The 17,879-nt window shown below is 44.0% G+C and overlaps 1 protein-coding gene across 2 annotated transcripts in view; it reads left to right on the forward strand.

Moving 5' to 3' along the window:
• LOC125454999 (zinc finger protein 292-like) overlaps positions 1-17,879 on the forward strand; it is a 158,085-nt gene that overhangs the window by 123,915 nt on the left and 16,291 nt on the right. The window contains exons 6-7 of one of the 2 annotated variants that reach the window (XM_048536440.2): positions 9,448-9,584; positions 15,999-16,140. In XM_048536440.2, coding sequence (XP_048392397.1) covers positions 9,448-9,584; positions 15,999-16,140 — 279 coding nt within the window. Of the gene's footprint in view, positions 1-9,447; positions 9,585-15,998; positions 16,141-17,879 lie in introns of those variants that run through there. The other variant, XM_048536442.2, reaches the window with a different exon arrangement.

A 17,879-nucleotide genomic window follows, 5' to 3' on the forward strand; every position in this document is an offset into this window, starting at 1 on the left:
GCTTGCCATCACCATCCTAGGAAAAAGGCTCTCCCTATCCACCCTATCTAACCCTCTGATTATTTTATATGTTTCAATTAAGTCACCTCTCAACCTTCTTCTCTCTAATGAAAACAGCCTCAAGTCCCTCAGCCTTTCCTCGCAAGACCTTCCCTCCATACCAGGCAACATCCTAGTAGATCTCCTCTGCACCCTTTCCAAAGCTTCCACATCCTTCTTATAATGCGGTGACCAGAACTGTATGCAATACTCCAAGCACGGCCGCACCAGAATTTTGTACAGCTACAGCATAACCTCTTGGTTCTGGAACTCGATCCCTCTATTAATAAAAGCTAAAACACTGTATGCCTTCTCAACAGCCCTGTCAACCTGGGTGGCAACTTTCAAGGATCTGTGTACGTGGTCACCGAGATCTCTCTGCTCATGTACACTACCAAGAATCTTACCATTAGCCCAGTACTTTGCCATCCGGTCACTCCTACCAAAGTGCTTCACCTCACACTTGTCTGCATTAAACCCTATTTGCCACCTCTCAGCCCAGCTCTGCAGCTTATTCTAAATTAATCTAATCCCTTTACCAGCGTTTAGCCCATATCCGTCTAAACCCTTCCTATTGATACAGCCATCTAGATACCTCTTAAATTTTGTAATTGTACCAGCCTCTGCATATAAATCTCCGATGGCAGTTCATTCCGTACACCTACCACCCTCTGCATGAAAATGTTGTCCCTTAGGTCCCTTTTAAATCTTGCCCCTCTCACCTGAAACCTTTGCCCTCTAGTTTTTGGACTCCCGTACCCTGGGAGAAAGAACTTTACTATTAACCCTATCCATGCTCCTAATGATTTTGTAAACTTATAAGGCACTCCTTAGCCTCTGGTGCTCAAGGGAATGTAGGTCCCACTTTTATTTTCCTTTATTTTTTTCTTTATTCATTCATGGGATGAGGGTGTCGCCAGCCAGGCAGCCTTTATTGCCCATCCCTAATTGCCCAGAGGGCGTTTAAGAGTCAGCTACATTGCTGTGGGCCTGGAGTCATATGTAGGCCAGACCAGGTAAGGATAGCAGTTTCCTTCCATAAAGGGCATTAGTGAACCAGATAGGTTTTTTCCCAACAATTGGCAATCGTCATCATAAGATTCTTAATTCCAGATATTTATTGAATTCAAATTTCACTACCTGCCATGGCAGGATTCAAACCCAGGTCCTCAGAACATTATTTGGGCCTCTGGATTACAGTCCAGCAATAACTCCATTAGGTGTTGCTTCCCCTATTCAGCCTCTCCCTACAACTCAGACTCTCCAACCCTGACAATATCCTTGTAAATCTTTTCACAACATCCTTCCTACAGCAGGGAGAACAGAATTGAATGCAGTACTCCGAAAGTGGCCCAACTGTGACTTTCCAACTCCTGTACTCATTGCACTAACCAATGAAGGCAAGCATATCAAATGCTGCCTTCAGCACCCTGTCTACCTGCGAGTCTACTTTTAAGGAACTATGAATGTGCACGGCAAGGTCTCTTTGTTCAGCAACACCTCCCCAGGGCCCGACCGTTAAGTGTATAAGACCTGCCCTGATTCTTCCCTACCAAAGCATTGATGTACAGATGGATCTTGGGATTCAAGTCCATAGCTCCCTGAAAATGACAATACGAGTTATTTAGGGTGGTAAAAAGACGTGTGGCATGCCTGCCTTTATTTGTCTGGGAATTGAGCGTAAGAATCAGGGTGCCATGTTGCAGCTTTATAAGACTTTGGTTAGGCCACAGAGTATTGTGTTCAGTTCTGGTTTCCACATTACAGGAAGGATGTAGAGGCTTTAGAGAGGGTGCAGAAGAGACTTACCAGGATGTTGCCTGGATCAGAGGGTATGAACTATAAGAAGAGGCTAGAAAAACTTGGGTTGTTTTCTTCGGAGCAATGGCGGATGAGGGCAAACTTGATACGTCTAAAATCATGAGATGCATAGTTAACAGTCAGAATTTTTTTTCCCCAGAGTTGAAATGTCTAATACTAGGGGGCATACATTTAAGGTGAGAAGGGAAAAGTTCAAAGGAGATATGAGGGGCAAGTTTTTTACACAGTGGTAGGAGGCTGGAGCACACTGCCAGGGGTGGTGGAGGAGGCGGATACATACGTTTAGGGGCACTTAAAGGACTGTTAGATAAACACATGAATATGCTAGGAATGAAGGGATATGGATCAAGGGTAGGCAGAAGGAATTGGTTTAATTTGGTGTCATGTTTAGCACAACAACATGGGCTGAAGGGCCTGGTTGTGTTCTAAGTTCAAAGTGTAGCACCTCATATTTATCTAAATTAAACTCCATCTGCCACTCCTTGGCCCATTTGCCCATCTATCTGATCAAGGACCCTTTGTAATCTGAGGCGACCTCCTTCGCTATCCAGTACACCACCAATCTTAGTGTCATCTACAAACTTACTGACCTTTTCTCCTATATTCATGTCCAAATCATTTACATGAATGACAGAAAGACGAAGACCCAGCACTGATACTTGTGGCATTACTGGTCGCTAGCGTCCAGTCTGAAAAGCAACCCTCCACTACCACCTTCTGTTTCCTACCTTCTGGCCAATTTTTTATTCACATGGCTGGTTCTCCTTGTATTCCATGTGATTTAACCTTGTCAAACACCTTGCTGAAGTCCGTACAGTCAACACCCACTGCTCTGACTTCATCAGTCATCTTGCTCACTTCTTCAAAAAGACTCAGTCAAGTTAGTTTCTATCCAGATGTCTCACTATTTCTTTCCTGATGATAGATTCAAACATTTTCCCCACTACAGAAGTTAAGCTAACAGGCTTATAGTTACCTAGAGATAATGGGAACTGCAGATGCTGGAGAATCCAACATAACAGTGTGGAGCTGGACGAACACAACAGGCCGAGCAGCATCTTAGGAGCACAGATGCTGATGTTTCAGGCCTAGACCCTTCTTCAGAAAGGGGGATGGGGAGAGGGTTCAGAAATAAATAGGGAGAGAGGGGGAGGCGGACTGAAGATGGATAGAGGAGAAGATAGGTGGAGAGGTAGGGAGGGGATGGGTCAGTCCGGGGAGGATGGACAGGTCAAGGGGGCGGGATTAGGTTAGTAGATAGGAAACTGAGGGTCAGCTTGAGGTGGGAGGAGGGGATAGGTGAGAGGAAGAACAGGTTAGGGAGGCGGGGCGCATACATCTCAGGCAACCACCGAGAAACCAATGTCCATTTCAAGCCCACCGACTCTCACAGCTACCTAGGATACACCTCCACCCGCCCACCTTCCTGCAAAAATTCCATCCTCTATTCCCAATTCCTTTGCCTCCGCCGCTTCTGCTTCAAGGATGAGGCATTCCACTCCCGCACATCGCAGATGTCCTCGTTCTTCAAGGACCGCAACATCCCTCCCACAGTGGTCAAGAATGCCCTTGACTGTGTCTCCTGCATTTCCTGCAACTCATTCCTCACACCCCGCCCCCCAATAACCGCCAAAAGAGAATCCTCCTAGTCCTCACATACCACCCCAATCTCTGCATACAACGCATCATCCTCCAACACTTTGGCCATGTACAATCTGACCCCATCACCAAAGACATTTTTGCATCCCCACCCTTGTCTCTCTTCCGGAGAGACCACTCTGTCCAGAACTCCCTTGCCCACTCCACAATCCCCTCCAACTCCACCACACCCGGCACTTTCCCCTGCAACCGCAGGAAGTGCTACACTTTCCCCCACACCTCACCCCTCGCCCCCATCCCAGGCCCGAAGATGACTTTCCATATCAAGCAGATGTTCACCTGCACATCTGCCAATGTGGTATACTGCATCCACTGTACCCGTTGTGGCTCTTGTACATTGGGGAAACCAGGTGGAGGCTTGGGGACCACTTTGCAGAACACCTATGTTTGGTTCGCAATAAACAACTACATCCTGCAAATGGTAGTAGATTCGCCAACTTCAGGTACATTTAAGTCGTCATTGGATAAGCATATGGACGTACATGGAATAGTGTAGGTTAGATGGGCTTGAGATCGGTATGAAAGGTCGGCACAACATCGAGGGCTGAAGGGCCTGTACTGTGCTGTAATGTTCTATGTTCTATCTCCCAGTTGTGAACCATTTTAACTCCCCCTCCCATTCCTTAGACGACATGTCCATCCTGGGCCTCCTGCAGTGCCATAATGATGCCACCCGAAGGTTGCAGGAACAGCAACTCGTATTCCGCTTGGGAACCCTGCAGCCTAATGGTATCAAAGTGTACTTCACAAGCTTCAAAATCCTCCTCCCCCCCCCCGGACTGTATTCCAAAACCAGCCCAGCTCGCTGCTCCCCCCCGCACGGCAACCCAAAACCAGCCCAGCTTGCCCACGCCTCCCTAACCTGTTCTTCCTCTCACCTATCCCCTCCTCCCACCTCAAGCTGCACCTCCATTTACTACCTACGAACCTTGTCCCGCCCTCTTGACCTGTCCGTCCTCCGCAGACTGACTTATCCTCTCCCCACCTCCCCACCTATCCTCTCCTCTATCCATCTTCGGTCTGCTTTCGCCCTCTCCCTATTTATTTCTGAACCCACTCCCCATCCCCCTTTCTGATGAAGGGTCTAGGCCTGAAACGTCAGCTTCAGTGCTCTATTATAATTACCTACCTTTTTAGCTCTTTTTTAAACCATGGTGTCACATTTGCTGTTTTCCAATGTGCCAGAACTGTCCAAGAGTCCAGTGAATTTTGGTAAATTAGTACGAGCATGTTTGCTATTTCCCCCGCCTGGGAAGGTGCCCTGGGGGTTTAGGGAGAGATTGGGATTGGAGTAGGAGTGGATACATGTGTCCCAGTGGGAATTGGTCCCTGCAGAAAGCTGACAAAGGAGGGGCGGGGAATGTGTGTCTTATGGTGGCATCTTGCTGGAAGTGGCAGAAATGGTGGCTAATGATCCTTTGGATGTGGATACTGGTGGGATGATAGGTGAGGATAAGGGGGACCCTATCAGTGTTGTCGGAGGGAAGAGAACGGTGAAGGCTGAAGTGCAGGAGACTCATTGGAGAGTTCCACTCGCATTGGTTGATGTGGCCCTCAGCTGAGGAAGAAGGACAATTGGGAGACCCCTTGGTGAAGACGGCATCATTGGAATAGATGAGACAGAAACGGAGGAACTGGGAAAATGGAAAATCTTTACAGGAAGCAAGGTGTTACGATGTACAGTTGAGGTAACTGGGAGTCGAGTTTGTAATGGATATTGGCAGTCAGCCTATTTCCCGAAATGGAGACAGATGTTGAGGAAGTATAGGGGAATCTCGGGTATGGGCTGGGAGAAAGCTTCTTGCTATCCACCTTGTCTATACCCCTCATGATTTTGTAGACCTCAATTCGGCCCCGCCTCAATTTCCTTCTTTCTAATGAAAATATTCCTAATCTACTCAACCTTTCTTCATAGCTAGCGCGCTCCACGCCAGGCAACATCCTAGTGAACCTCCTCTGAACCTCCCAACAGCATCCACATCCTTTTGGTAATGTGGCAACCAAGGAAAGCATGCCGTATGCCTTCTTGACCACTCTGATGACCTGTGTTGCCACCTTCAGGGAATAATGGACCTGAGCACCCAGATTGCTCTGTACATCAATTTTTCCCAGGACTTTTCCATTTACTGTATAGTTTGCTCTTGAATTAGAGCTTCCAAAATGCATCACTTCGCATTTGCCCAGATTGAATTCCATCTGCCATTTATCTGTCCAACTCTCCAATCTAGCTATATTCTGCTGTAACCTCTGACAGTCCCCTTCACTATCTGCTACTCCACCAACCTTCATCTCATCTGCAAACTTGCTAATCAGACCAACTCTACCTTCCTCAATCATTTACGTATATCACAAACAACAGTGGTCCCAGCACAGATCCCTGTGGAACACCACTGGTCACAGGTCTCCAATCTGAGAAACCCCCTTCCACTACTACTGTCTGCCTCCCGTTGGCTGGCCAGTTTTTCTTTATCCATCTAGCTAGTACACCCTGGACCCTATGCGACTTCACTTTCTCCATCAGCCTGCCATGGGGAACCTTATCCAACACCTTGCTGAAGTCCATGTATATGACATCTACAGCCTTTTCCTCATCAATCAACTTTGTCACGTCCTCAAAGAATTCCATTAAGTTGGTGAGACATGACCTTCCGTGCACAAAGCCATGTTGTCTATCACTGATAAGCCCATTTTCTTCCAAATGCGAATAGATCCTATCCCTCAGTATCTTTTCCAGCAGCTTCCCTACCACTGATTTCAGGTTTACCGGTCGATAATTACTTGGATTATCCTTGCTGCCGTTCTTAAACAAGGGGACAACATTAGTAAGTCTCCAGTCCTCCGGGACCTCACCTTTGTTCAAGAATGCTGCAAAGATGTCTGTTAAGGCCCCAGCTATTTCCTCTCTCGCTTCCCTCAGTAACCTGGGATAGATCCCATCCGGACCTGGAGACTTGTCCAACTTATTTAGCACACCCCACACTTCCTCCCTCCTCGTGCTGACTTGACCTCGAGTAATGAAATATCTATCCCTAACCTCAACATCTGTCATGTCCCTCTCCTTGGTGAATACCGATGCAAAGTACTCATTCAGAATGTCACCCGTTTTCTCTGACTCAGCGCATAACTTTCCTTCTTTGCCCTTAAGTGGGCCAATCCTTTCTCTAGTTACCCTCTTGTTCTTTATATATGAATGAAAGGCTTTGGGATTTTCCTTAACCATGTTTGCTAAAGATATCTCATGTCCCCTTTTATCCCTCTTAATTCCTCGTTTCAGATTTGCCTTACATTCCCAATATTCTTGCAAAGCTTCGTCTGTCTTCAGTCGCCTAGCCCTTATGTATGCTTCCTTTCTCCTCTTAGCTAGTCTCACAATTTCACCTGTCATCCATGGTTCCCTAATCTTTCCATTTCTATCCCTCATTTTCACGGGAACATGTCTCTCCTGCATGCTAATCAATCTCTCTTTAAAAGCCCCCCACATATCAAATGTGGATTTACCTTCAAACAGTTTCTCCCAATCTACATTCCCCAGATCCTGCCGAATTTTGATATAGTTGGCCTTCCCCCAGTTTAGAATTTTTGCTTTAGGACCCCTCTCATCTTTGTCCATGGGTATTGTAAAACTTACTGAATTGTGGTCATTATTTCCAAAGTAGTCCTCTACTGTAATTTCAACCACCTGGCTGGGCCCATTCCCCAACACCAGGTCCAGTATGGTCCCTTCTCGAGTTGGACTACATACATACTGATCTAGAAAACCCTCCTGGATGCTCCTTACAAATTCTGCTCCATCTTGACCCCTAACACTAAGTGAATCCCAGTCAATTTTGGGAAAGTTAAAATCTCCCATCACCACCACCCTGTTGCTCCGACACCTTTGCATAATCTGTTTACATATTTGTACTCTATCTCACGCTCGCTGTTGGCAGGCCTGTAGTGCAGCCCCAACATTGTTCCTGCACCCTTCCTATTTCTGAGTTCTGCCCATTTTGTCTCGCTGCTCGAGTTGTCCTTAGTGCCCTCCTTTAGTACAGCTGTGATAACGTCTTTGACCAGTAATGCAACTCCTCCACCCCTTTTACCTCCCTCTCCATCCCGCCTGAACTATCGATACCCTGGGACATCTAGTTGCCAATCATGCCCTTCCCTCAATCAAATCTCAGTAATAGCAATAATTACCATACTCCCAGGTACCGATCCAAGCCCTAAGTTCATCTGCCTTATCTACCACACTTCTCGCATTAAAACAAATGCACGTCAGACCACCTGTCCCTTTTGTGTTCATCATCTGCTCCCTGCCTACTTAGTCATGCTGACTTCATTATCTAGTTCCCTACAGGCTTTAGTTACTACCTCCTTTCTGTCCAATATTTGGTTCCCATCCCCCTGCCACATTAGTTTAAACCCTCCCCAACAGCGTTAGCAAAAGCACCTCCAAGGACATTGGTTCCAGTCCTGCCCAAGTGTAGACCATCCAATTGGTAATAGTCCCACTTGCCCCAGAGCTGGTCCCAATGTCCCAAAAATCTGAACCCCTCCCTCCTGCACCATCTCTGAAGCCACGCATTCATCCTGGCTATTCTTTCATTTCTGCTGTGACTAGCATGTGGCACTGGTAGCAATCCTGAGATTCTAAAAGACAGATCAGGCATTTTTGGACGTGTAAAGGGATTGCACATCCATGGTCAAGATGAGGTGGCTAAGGATTGGGGTGGGGATCACCTCATCTTCACCTACCATCCCACCAGTATCCACATCCAAAGGATCATCAGTCACTATTTTGGCCACTTCCAGCAGGATGCCACCATACATTTCCCTCCCCCTCCCTTGTCAGCCTTCTATGGCGGCCATTCCTTCCAGGACACTTTGGCCCACTCCACCTCCACTCCCAGCATCTCTGTGCACCTCGAAGCACCTTCCAATGCAATTGCAGAAGTTATAACACCTGCCCGTTTACTTCCTCCCTCCTCACTATCCAAGGCCCCAGACACACACCATCCAGGTGAAGCAGCGATTTACCTGCACTTAAGTCAACCTAGCCTACTTTATTCACTGCTCACAATGTGGTCTTTTCTACTTAGGGAAGTTAAAGCACGGATTGGGCAATTGCGCTGTATAATGTTCTGTCCACAAAAATATCCCTGAACTTCCAGTTGCCTGCCGTTTCAACACACCACTGTGTTCCCTGACCGAAATCTCTGCCTCAGCTGGCTACAGCATAGCATGGTATAAACTGGCAGGACAGCACCTCCTTTTTCATTTGGGAACCCTACAATGTTCTGGACACAGTATTGAATTCAATAATTTTAAGGCCTGAGAACCTTCTTCCATGTCCTTAACCCAACCCCTGCAAACCAGACCTCGTCATCACATGGGCTGCTACCACAACCAACTAATTTCAGCTACTAACAATCCCCATTAGCAGCTGTTCATTCTCCCAGGTGACTTTTAACATTCCCTTGTCTTCCTAACTGTTGTTCTCTCTCTGGGATCCATGTCTACCTCATGTTTGCCACCCTTCTCTAGCATACGTATCAAACTTTTCCTAGCTACAATCAATTCTGAAGAAGGGTCAGTGCACCTGAAACATTGAATCAGGGGAAACATGGATATATTGGCCGAGTCAAATCCACCTTAACCGTGTAATCTTTTGTAGTTACATGTCTGCTTTTGAGAGCCTCCATATCCACTTCCACCAAAGATGACTTTGCCTTCAGCCATCGTGGCCTGACACGTTTGCCACTCGCTTCCTAAATCTATCCAACTTTATTGTGTGCCTTCTAGGATCACCTTATTTGAACTTCAGTTAACATTTTTCCAAATGCCCGATTAGTAGCTTTCCTGAGATTTCAGTTGAGTTTTTTTCTAGAGCATCTAGATAGTGTTTTAGTTGGAATCTACAAATACTTATTTGTGTTTCTATTTAAGATCTCAGCAGTTGACTGCAAAGATGCATTGGAGATGATATGTAACTTGGAGTCTGATGGAGAAGAGAACCTGGCCCTCATCTTGTGCACAGCTTTCCTCACAAGGCAGCTTCAGCAGGGAGACGTATACTGTGCATGGTGAGTCACTTCCCTCATATGGAAGTGAATTACAGGAATTTCTGGTTTATCTGACTGTGTGAAGGCTCACCTTAGCGGCTGGTTCTCAAGTTTTAACAACTAGCCGAAAGCAGTTTTGTCATTTCCAGATGGCTGATTTTTCAAAATTGTTTTAACCAATGCGCAGTTGCAGTCTCCTTTCAATTGCTGTTTTGGCCACGTCTGCATAGCCTGTGTGTGTGTTGTGTTAGTACATTTTTTGTGAACTTTGAGAGTGGTAAACAAAGTTTTATTATTTTAGGTATACAAATTCAGCATTCAGTACTTTCAAGCAATAATTGTATGTGCAGATATGAAGTCCTGTATAGGCAACCACACAAATGTGCCTTTAGCTAACATTACAAAAATAATCCTAATCCGTCAATCTAAATTCTTGCATTTGCTTTAATGTTATGGCCTCAGTGATATTGCAGTCTTTAGTCTATAGTTCCACACTATAGGCCAATATTACCATCAAATGAGCTCCCTCAAACCCATGCACAACTGGTTAAGACTGTATCCAAATTCCATGGACTAGTCTTGAGCCAGCGGAAAATAACAGTATACTAGCTAACTGTATCACCAAGTCTGCATGTTGTTTAGCTGATTAAATTGGGTAAAAGTATCTGTGCAATTGACGTTAAAGTAATAGTTCTTCAGAAGTCAAAGGAATTGAATAATGAGTATACTTTAAACTACTAGGAGTTAAATTGAGACTATTTTGCTTTATATCAACTATATTTGCCTCATTTTTAAAAAATTATAATTGTTTTCTCCACTAGCACACAGAAATTTACTTCAAAGCGAACTCTTCATAAAAATGATTTTGTTTTGATTTTACTTTGTTCCCAAACTTGGTCTTAAATATTAGAAAAGCAAATGTTATTCGTATTATGTATCTGCATGCAGTAAAGGGTTACTGCTTTCAAAGGACTAGCATTTAGCAGTAATGTTTGTAGTAATGGAAGTGACAGAAGTGTTTCACTGTATTGTACTAATACATAATGTCGTAGTGTGTTTGATTTGTTTGACTTATCCCCGCTCAATGTTCCTTCATAGAGAAGAGGAGTAGACTCTTGGTTCTCGATGTCTGACACAAAATAGCATAAGTAGAAGAAAGTCACCCTCTGTACTATGCAGAATATATGATTCAGGTAGACCAGACAAGACTGATTAAAGTAGCTGAGAGAGTATGCAAATAATTAAGAAGACAAATTGACACTTGGTCTTTATTGAATGGGGAATGGAGTAGATGTTTTTTAATCAATGTGCTCAGACATGTGGCTGCGGCAGGTGGGAGCCCAGAGTCTCTGGCCTACTACCACAGTGCCACAAGAGCCAGTTAAGAATGGAGTATAAAGTAGGGAAACTACACGTTTTTAAGTGCTGAGTTCCTTACTTATGGAGAGATATACTTGTATTGGAAATTCATAGAAGGTTCAATGGGCTGAGTCCTGGGTGGAGGAGTTTTTCTCATGATGACAGATCAAGCAGATTTGGCTTGTACCCGTAGACTTTAGAATAATCAGATGATCTTATTGAAATAGAAGAATCTAAGGAAGCATCTTTAGAATGCTGAATGCTGAGAGGATATTACTTCTCCTGAGCGAATCTAGAGCAAGCTGACACAGTTTTATGAACAAGTGTTCTCCCCATTTCAGACACTGATTGTCAACTAGGACCTAAACTTGTTGGTAACGTAGAACTATATCTAAAATGGGAAGGTATTGTGGGTTTAGTTATTTTCTAAGCGACCTGTCAGGACATATTACACGCCGCCTCAATTATGTTGGACTTGAACCTGGGCCTCCTTACCCAGAGGTAGGGCTATTATCACTGTCTCATAAGAGCCCTAGACAAGGAGTTGAGTTAACCAAAATGCAAGGACTATCTGTCCAACTAACCCTGATTATTTTTATTTTCATATCATTCGTGAAATCTTTCCCTCGCTCTTCAAGATAGTGGACATCCACACCCATCACCAAAACATCTATGGCTTTTTTTGTCCTGATATTAACCACCACCAATTAATGACCCATGTTTCCAATTGTACAATTTACATGCAAAGCCAGTTAAGGACAATGCGAACCATCAAACTTGAGGGAGTGGGATGGAGGGAGAAGAAGTGCTAAATCAAAATGGAGCCAGACTGGCTATCTTGAGTTTATAAATTTTTAATTAACCTATTTTTCTAAACAAGAAATAAGGCAGGGCATGTGACTGAGGTGTCAATGGGGGAGCACTTTGGGGCCAGTGACCATAATGGAAAAAGATAGACTGGATCTAAAAGATAAAGTTCTATATTGGAGAAGGGCCAATTTTGATGATAATAGGCAAGAACTTGCAAAAGTTGATTGAGAGGTGGACGAAAGCAGTTAAAAGGATTCCTGGAAAATGGGAAGCCAATAAAAATATGATAACAAGAGTCCAGAGACAGTATGACTAGTAGGTGCAGGGAATGCTGGATGACTAGAAAAATTGTGATTTTGGTCAAGAATACGGAGGATGCATTTGTCAAGTATAGACAGCAGAAATAGAGTGATTCCCGAAGAGTTTAAAAGTAGTGTGAGCATATCTGAGAGGGAAATCAGGAGGCAAAGGGGGGACATGAGAGAGCTTTTGCAAATAGGGATAAAGAGAATCCAACGGGATTCTACAAATACATTTAAAGACAAAAGGGTAACTAGGGAGAGAATAGGGCCTCTGAAAGAGTAACAAGGCCACCCACGTATGGAACTGCAGGAGATGGGGGAGATGCTAAACAAGTACTTTGCATCAGTGTTTTCTTTGGAGAAGGATATGGAGGATAGAGAACGTGAGGAAGTAAATTGTGACATCTTGAAAAATGTCCATTTTATAGAGAAGGAGGTGCTGGATGTCTTAAAATGCATACAGCTGGAAGACTGGAGTTTGGCTAATATGGTGCCACTAGTTAAGAAATGTGATAACGAAAAGTCAGGGAACTATTGACCGGTGTGCCTGACATCAGTGGTGGGCACGTTGTTGGATGGAATCCTGAGGGACAGGATTTATATGTATTTGGAAAGGCAAGGATTGATTAGAGATAATCAACAGGGATTTGTGTGTGGGAAATTGTCTCTTAAACTTGATGAAATTTTTTGAAGAAGTAGCTAAGAGGATTGATGAGGGCAGAGTCTTTAAGGACTTCCAGTAAGATCTTCAACAAGGTTCCTCATGGTAGACTGGTTTGCAACGTTAGATCACATTGGAATAGATGGAGAACTGGCTCGATGGTAGAAGACAGAGGGTGGTGGTGGAGGGTTACTTTTCAGACTGGAGGCCTGTGACTAGCGATGTGCGTCAAGGATCAGTGCTGGGTTCACTTTTTTTTTCATTTTATAGAAATGATTTGGATGTGCACGGAGGAAGTTTGGTGTAAGTTTGCAGATGACGCCAAAATTGGAGGTAAAGTGGACAGCAAAGAAGGTTACCGCAGAGTACAACAGGATCTTGATCAGATGGGCCAGTGGGCTGAGGAGTGGCGGATGGAGTTTAATTTAGATAAATGAGAGGTGCTGCATTTTGGACAGGCAAATCCAGGGCAGGAATTATACACTTAATGGTAAGATCCAGGGGAGTTTTGCTGAATGAAGAGGCCTTAGAATGCAAGTTTACAGTTCTTTTGAAAGTGGAATCGCAGGTAGGTAGGATATTGAAGTAGGCGTTTGGTATGCTTGCCTTTATTGGACAATGCATTGACTATAGTAGTTGGGAGATCATGTTGTGCTGTACAAGACAAAGGTTAGGTCACTTTGGAATACCTTGTGTAATTCTGGCCTGGAAGGGAAGTTGTGAAATGTGAAAGGATTCAGAAAAGGATATTGTCAGGGTTGGAGGGTTTGAGCTATTGGGAGAGGTTGAATAGACTAGGGCTATTGTCCCTGGAGCGTCAGAGGCTAAAGAGTGACCTAATAGAGGTTTATGAAATAATGAAGGACCTGGATAGGGTGAATAGCCAAGGTCTTCTCCTCCCCACCACCACCACCACCCGCCCCCGCCCAGGTTAAAAACTCGGAGACAGGTGAGAGGGGAAAGATTTAAAAGGGATCTAAGGGGCAGCTTTTTCATGTAGAGGGTGGTGCATATAGGGAATGAGGTGCTAGAGGAAGTGGTGGAGGCTGGTACAATAGCAACATTTAAATAAAGACATCTGGATGGGTATCTGAACTAGAAGGTTTTTGAGGGATATGAGGCAAATGCTGACAAATAGAGCTAGATTTATTTAGGATATCTGGTCGGCATGGACAAGTTGAACCGAAGAGTCTGTTTCCCTGCTGTACATCTGTCTCTATGGCTGTATGACTCACATACCACTGGAGCAGATGGGACTTGAACCTGGGCCTCCTGTCCAAGGATACAGGCACTGTGACCGCACCACAAGAGAGCCCTGTTTATTGACTATTAAATCTCGCAATACTACCTGTTTCCCTGTTTAATTAATAACTGAGTAAACATAATTAATTAACCCTAGCCAACCACGTTAACTCTGATGTGGATGAGGAGGAAGTTATTTTATCAGATATTCATATTTATAATTATCTTCCTCAGTGAACTGGATTGTTGACTATATTTAAGGCTGAATTTGATAGGTGTTTGAATGACAAGGAGCTCAAGGGTTATGGGAGCAGGTGGAAGTGTGGAGTTAATATCACAATCAGATTAACTGTTCCTAATCAATGGTGAAGAAGGTTCAAAGGATTGAATGATTTGCTGCTCTTCATTTCTTATGTTCTTTCTCACGTGTGCACCCCAAACCGGAACATTTAATCCTATGCCACTCCATGCCATTGTTTATTATTCACACAAGTTTCCTTCCATTACCCCTTTATCTAACCCTATCTACGTGTATTTCAGGTACCCTCCAACTTGGTCTACAGTACCAATTGCTCCCAATGTAGCCTCTTGTACATCGGTGAGACCAAGCTTAGATTAGAGGACCATTTCGTGGAGCTTCCGCACTCCGTATGCGACACGTGACAAACGACAACACTTGCAGTTCGCTGACCATTTTAACTTCCCCTCCCAACCCCGGGGTGATATGTCCATTCTGGGCCTCCTCCAGTGCCACAGTGACATCACTTGCAAACTGGAGGAGCAACACCATATATTCTGCCTTGGGAGCCTACAGCCCAATGACCTTAATGTAGGATTCACGTGTTTCAAAATCTCCACACCCTAGCCCCATCTTGTATCTAACCCACCTCTGCCTCCTTGACCTGACACAACCTGTTCACCCTACACTCCCCACTGCCCTCTACCTGCATCCAAGCTATCACCTTCCCAACTACCTTTTACCCAGCCCCACCTATCCTCCTTTGCACGTCCATTGACCCAACACAATCTGCCCATCTCACCCACCTACCTACCCCACCCATCCCCCTGACCAATCCCCACCACTCCCGACCTGCATTCACTTATCACCATCCGACCTACATTTCCCCAGCCCCACCCTTCCTCTCTATATACATTTCCCAGCTCCCTGCCCCCTCCCCATTTCTGAAGAAGGGTCCCCACATAAAACTGCTCTGATGCTGCCTAGCCTGCAGTGTTCCTCCAGCTCCAACTGTGTTAACAATTTTAGTTATAGTGATGATATCTTTATAAACATGCAATAGAAGCATTTTTCTAATTATGCCCTATCAAATCTTTTCATAACCTTTAAGGTCTCTACTAGCTCAACCACAACATTTTCTCCCTTGGAAAAGAGTTCCAGCTTGCATGTCAAGGATATCTTCTTATGTCTGGTATCATCCCTGTGCATGGGGCCTTTGGGTTTTCTTCAGAAACTCTCTGTTCTTTATACAGCATAATAACCTGAGCAGTGCACAACATTCCCAATTGTGGTCAAAGCAGCTTATGTATAAGTGTCCCTGGTAGTGAACTCTAATGCATGATTTGCTTTTTTATGTTCTTGCTGTTGCAACTTCTAGTGATTCATGTATCTGTTCCCCTACCCCATTTAGACTGTCATCCAAGAAGTGTGTTTCCTCTTTATTCTTCAAGTGTGCCATTTCTCACTTAATTGTATTGAAATGTATTCACCAAATGCTCACCTATTTAGTAATTTTGTTAATAGTCTGTCTTTATTTTATCACATTTTCTTCACTCTTAAAGTTCACCCATCGATTTAGGATCATTTACCAGTTTTGAAATTGTTCTTCTGATTCACAGTTCCAAATTGTTTGTCAATTGTGAACAACTGTGATTTCAGCAACAAAGCACATGGAATGCCATTTTCCATCATCTGCTGTGCAGAGTAGCTACTCTTTTTTTTTCTATTTGTAGTCAGCTAGCAATCCATGCTCCTGATTATCCCCTGACACCATATGCTGTGGTATTGTGAAATCAGTAACAGCTAAATACTTTTGATTTCAGGGAATTGACACTCTTCTGGAGCAAACTGCAGCAACGGGTGGAGTCTTCCACACAGACCTTTCTGGAATGCTGTCAACAGTTCTCTATGTTGTCCAAAACAGTTTATCATATATTCTTTCTTATTAAGGTCATACAATCAGAGGTATGAATAATCTATTGTGCAAAATTCCATTGCATGCTATCTTTGAGAACTAATTGTCACTCATTTTGGATTTGAACGTATATTGGGGAAGCCTTGTAGTTATGAGGGCAAAGAACAAAGTCTGATCTAAACTGGCCCATGTCATCAGCAGTTGAACACTTGGAGAACTTAATTTATGCAGTTTACTCAAGAATAATTACAGTTAGACAAAATAAATTGCATTCTTAGGACACATTTCACATTCCGAGGATTTCTAAGAACATTCCAAACCATTTCTTTTGAAGCATAATCACTATTGTTTTGTGAGTAAGTATATGTACAGAGCAAAATCCCAAAGACAGCATTTTAGATAACTGACATAATGGGAACTGTGGATGCTGGAGAATCTGAGATAACAAAGTGTTGAGCTGGATGAATGCAGCAGGCCAAGCACCATCTTAGGAGCACAAAAGCTGAAGTTTCAGGCCTAGACCCTTCATCAGAAAAGGTAACAGACCAGTTTGGCTTTTCAGCAATTTGTTCAGAAAGACAAATGTTGGTCACAAGTCTAGAAAAATTCACTGCCTCTCTTCAAAAGGCCCAAATGAATCTTAAAAACACCTGGAGGGTAAGTAGGCTGACATTTTTGGTACCTTACAAAAATTAGCAGTTTGATAATGCAGATCTCTGAGTACTACACTGAAGTATTAGCTTAGATCATGATCAGAAATCCTGATTATGTAGGTTTGAATCCATAGTCTTTGACACAGGCTAGAGCACTACCCAGGCTAATATTAAAAGGTGGGTAACAAAATTGATTTTGCCCCCAGGACAGTCATCACATAAATATTACATTAAAGAGATAGTTTTATAACATTCTACTTGACTTTATTGCAGTTAATAATCCACCTTAAATCACTTTCTGCTCATTTCTTTTTCATCCTTAGAGATGGTTAACTAGCAATAGCTGCTGTTACCATGAGACCACCATTGCAGCAGTTGCTGTGATTTTGAATGTTCAAATTACAAATTTACCAGTTTTGGATTAGGAAATGGTAACCCATCATTGTTGACACTTTGACCAAGGAAATACCTCGACATTAAACATAAAGGAGGAAACTGAGTGCTGGGAATCTGAAGTAAAAATAGTATGTGTTACAAGTAGATTAGATGGGAGAAAGATTATTTGTCAGAACCATTTGATGAGTACACACACACACACACTCACACTCACACTCACTCACTCACTCCCATAGGATCCCAACTGTGTAGAGACAGGCCCAAAAAGTCCACGCCAATTCTCCAAAGAGCATCCCACCCAGAGTCACCCACCTACCCTACCTTGTAACCCCGCATTTCCCATGGATAATCCACCTAATTTACACGTCGCTGGAACAATGGGTGATTTAGCATGGCCAATCCACCTAACCTGCGCATCTTTGGACTGTGGGAGGAAATCGGAGCACCCAGAGGAAGCCCAAACAGACATGGGGAGAACATGCAAACTGCACACAGGCAGATGCCCAAGGCTAGAATTGAACCTGAGCCCCTGGTGCTTTGAGGCAGCAGTGCTAATCACCGAGCCACTGTGCCACCCCATTTTTTTTTTCCAGCCTCCACCACTTCCTCTAGCAGCTTATTCCATACTTGCACCACCCTCTACATGAAAAATGTTACTCCTTAGGTCCCCTTTAAATCTTTCTCTTCTCACCTTAAACCTATTTAGTCTAGTTTTGGATTCATCCACGACAGGCAAAAGA

This window comes from Stegostoma tigrinum, chromosome 9 (genome assembly GCF_030684315.1).
Source record: "Stegostoma tigrinum isolate sSteTig4 chromosome 9, sSteTig4.hap1, whole genome shotgun sequence".
In the NCBI taxonomy this organism is placed as follows: domain Eukaryota; kingdom Metazoa; phylum Chordata; class Chondrichthyes; order Orectolobiformes; family Stegostomatidae; genus Stegostoma; species Stegostoma tigrinum.